This window comes from Malurus melanocephalus, unplaced genomic scaffold (genome assembly GCF_030028575.1).
Source record: "Malurus melanocephalus ecotype Western Australia unplaced genomic scaffold, MMel_1.1 scaffold_22, whole genome shotgun sequence".
In the NCBI taxonomy this organism is placed as follows: Eukaryota; Metazoa; Chordata; class Aves; order Passeriformes; family Maluridae; genus Malurus; species Malurus melanocephalus.
In genome coordinates, this window is record NW_026623254.1 from 2,511,175 (window position 1) to 2,512,780 (window position 1,606).

Genomic DNA, 1,606 nt, shown 5'->3' on the forward strand with positions numbered 1-1,606 from the left:
TGGACAAACAAAGTTTTACTACAGGGAATAGCGGGGGACATTTGCTGATGCCGAGGAGCAACAGCACGGGTTGGTATCCATGATGCAGGCGATCCTGAGAGTAGTTCGGCGACAAATCACTGCCCCAAGTAAAACCCAACTYAAATTTTAATACAGGCACCCCCCACCCCCGCCGTGTCCCTCGTTCTCTCAGTATGGGCGCACGTATGGTGCATATGTGTGTAAACAGATAATTCTCCCTTCCCCTCCCCTTTCGTGTGAGAGATTGGAAATAGCGTAGGAGAAGGGAAGGGCTCCTCTCCCGGTATCTTAGGAAGCCGTACCCAGATGGAGGTTAGGAGGACCGGGACGACGTTAATTGGGAATGATCCCCTAATTCCGGCCGCCCTGCGAGTTAATCCTCGTCTGACACGGAGGAGCGGCTGCTCCGCGGCTTCCCTGAGCCCCCGGCCCCAGCGCGCAGCCCCTTCGCCTGGGAAGGCAACGACGGTGACTTAAAGCAACTTTTCTTTGCCCGAGGTTTCCTAAGAAGCAGCCGTTCTCCGAGGGGCTGCGGGGGTCTCCCTACAGCACGCCCGGCCGAGGGGAGCTGTGTGCTCCGAATGGAACCCGGTGTCAAAGGCTGTTCTCTGCCCCGGCCCCTCCGCCAGCCTCTGGCTGTGGCAGCGGTGGCAGCGGCTGGGCTGAACCGAGAGATAAGGGACAAAGGGCAGGGTAAGGAATGGTTGCTAGGTCCTCGGAGGTAAATCTCAGGCTTACCTTGATGGTTTTCTTCTGGAATGTACATCCTCTTGTTTTCATTGACCATTTAAAACGAGTCCAGAATAATCCCTCCGAGAATCGGCTTGGTAAAATTGAAGGAAGAATGGAGCTGCAGAATTTCCCCTTTTATTATTACCTGATTCCCATTATTGCATCAAACACCAAAAWCTGATCCTTTCCACTACTGCCTCCTTTAGTGAAATTGCAATGCATCCTCAGTACATCCGGGCCCCTTCCAAGAATTTAGCACAGCACCTCTGGCTGTTAAACCATAAAAAAGAACAGGAAGGGGGGAAACGAAGGGAGGGGGGGGAAGGAAAAAAGCAAAAGCATCCAGGACAAACCTCTGAGGGTTAAATGTCTTTTTAAAATCCACCAACTACAAGAGTAAGAGCAGGAGGAAGAGGGGGAAAAAAGGGAGATGTTCAAACGCTGCTGCTCCTCCTCTTCAAAGCCATTCTGAGCGCGTTGTGTTGGCAGGGAGCTGTTTCTGCAGAGGAAGAGAGCACAGTCCCAGCCCCTTACTCCCTCCCCTCCCTCAGCGCGCTCGCTCCCCGCTCTCTCCCTCTCGCCGAACAGACAGACACACTGAATGCTTCCAGATGTTCCAGCTGCGGCGGCTGCACGCAGCTCTCCGCGCACGGCGTTGGGAGCCGCCGGACTTGATCTGAAAGTTTAACACGCTGCCTGCCTCCACTGCGCCTGCTGAAGCCTCGCTACAGACATGACGTCAAGGAGGCGAGCTGGAGCCGGCTGCCTGGAGAAGTGGGGGGACAGCGAGGGGAGCGGCGGCGGGGCCGGGCCGGGGCCGGAGGCCCGGGGCAGGGGCAGGGGCGGCGGGGCA

General features: G+C 56.3%; 1 protein-coding gene across 1 annotated transcript in view; it reads right to left on the reverse strand.

Moving 5' to 3' along the window:
- The window catches only part of CACNA1C (calcium voltage-gated channel subunit alpha1 C), a 413,981-nt gene extending 412,706 nt beyond the window's left edge, over positions 1-1,275 (reverse strand). Inside the window, exon 1 of the mRNA XM_057390048.1 lies at positions 760-1,275. Coding sequence (XP_057246031.1) covers positions 760-808 — 49 coding nt within the window. The 5' untranslated portion in view covers positions 809-1,275. The remainder of the gene's footprint in view (positions 1-759) is intronic.
- Positions 1,276-1,606: the final 331 nt, after the last annotated feature.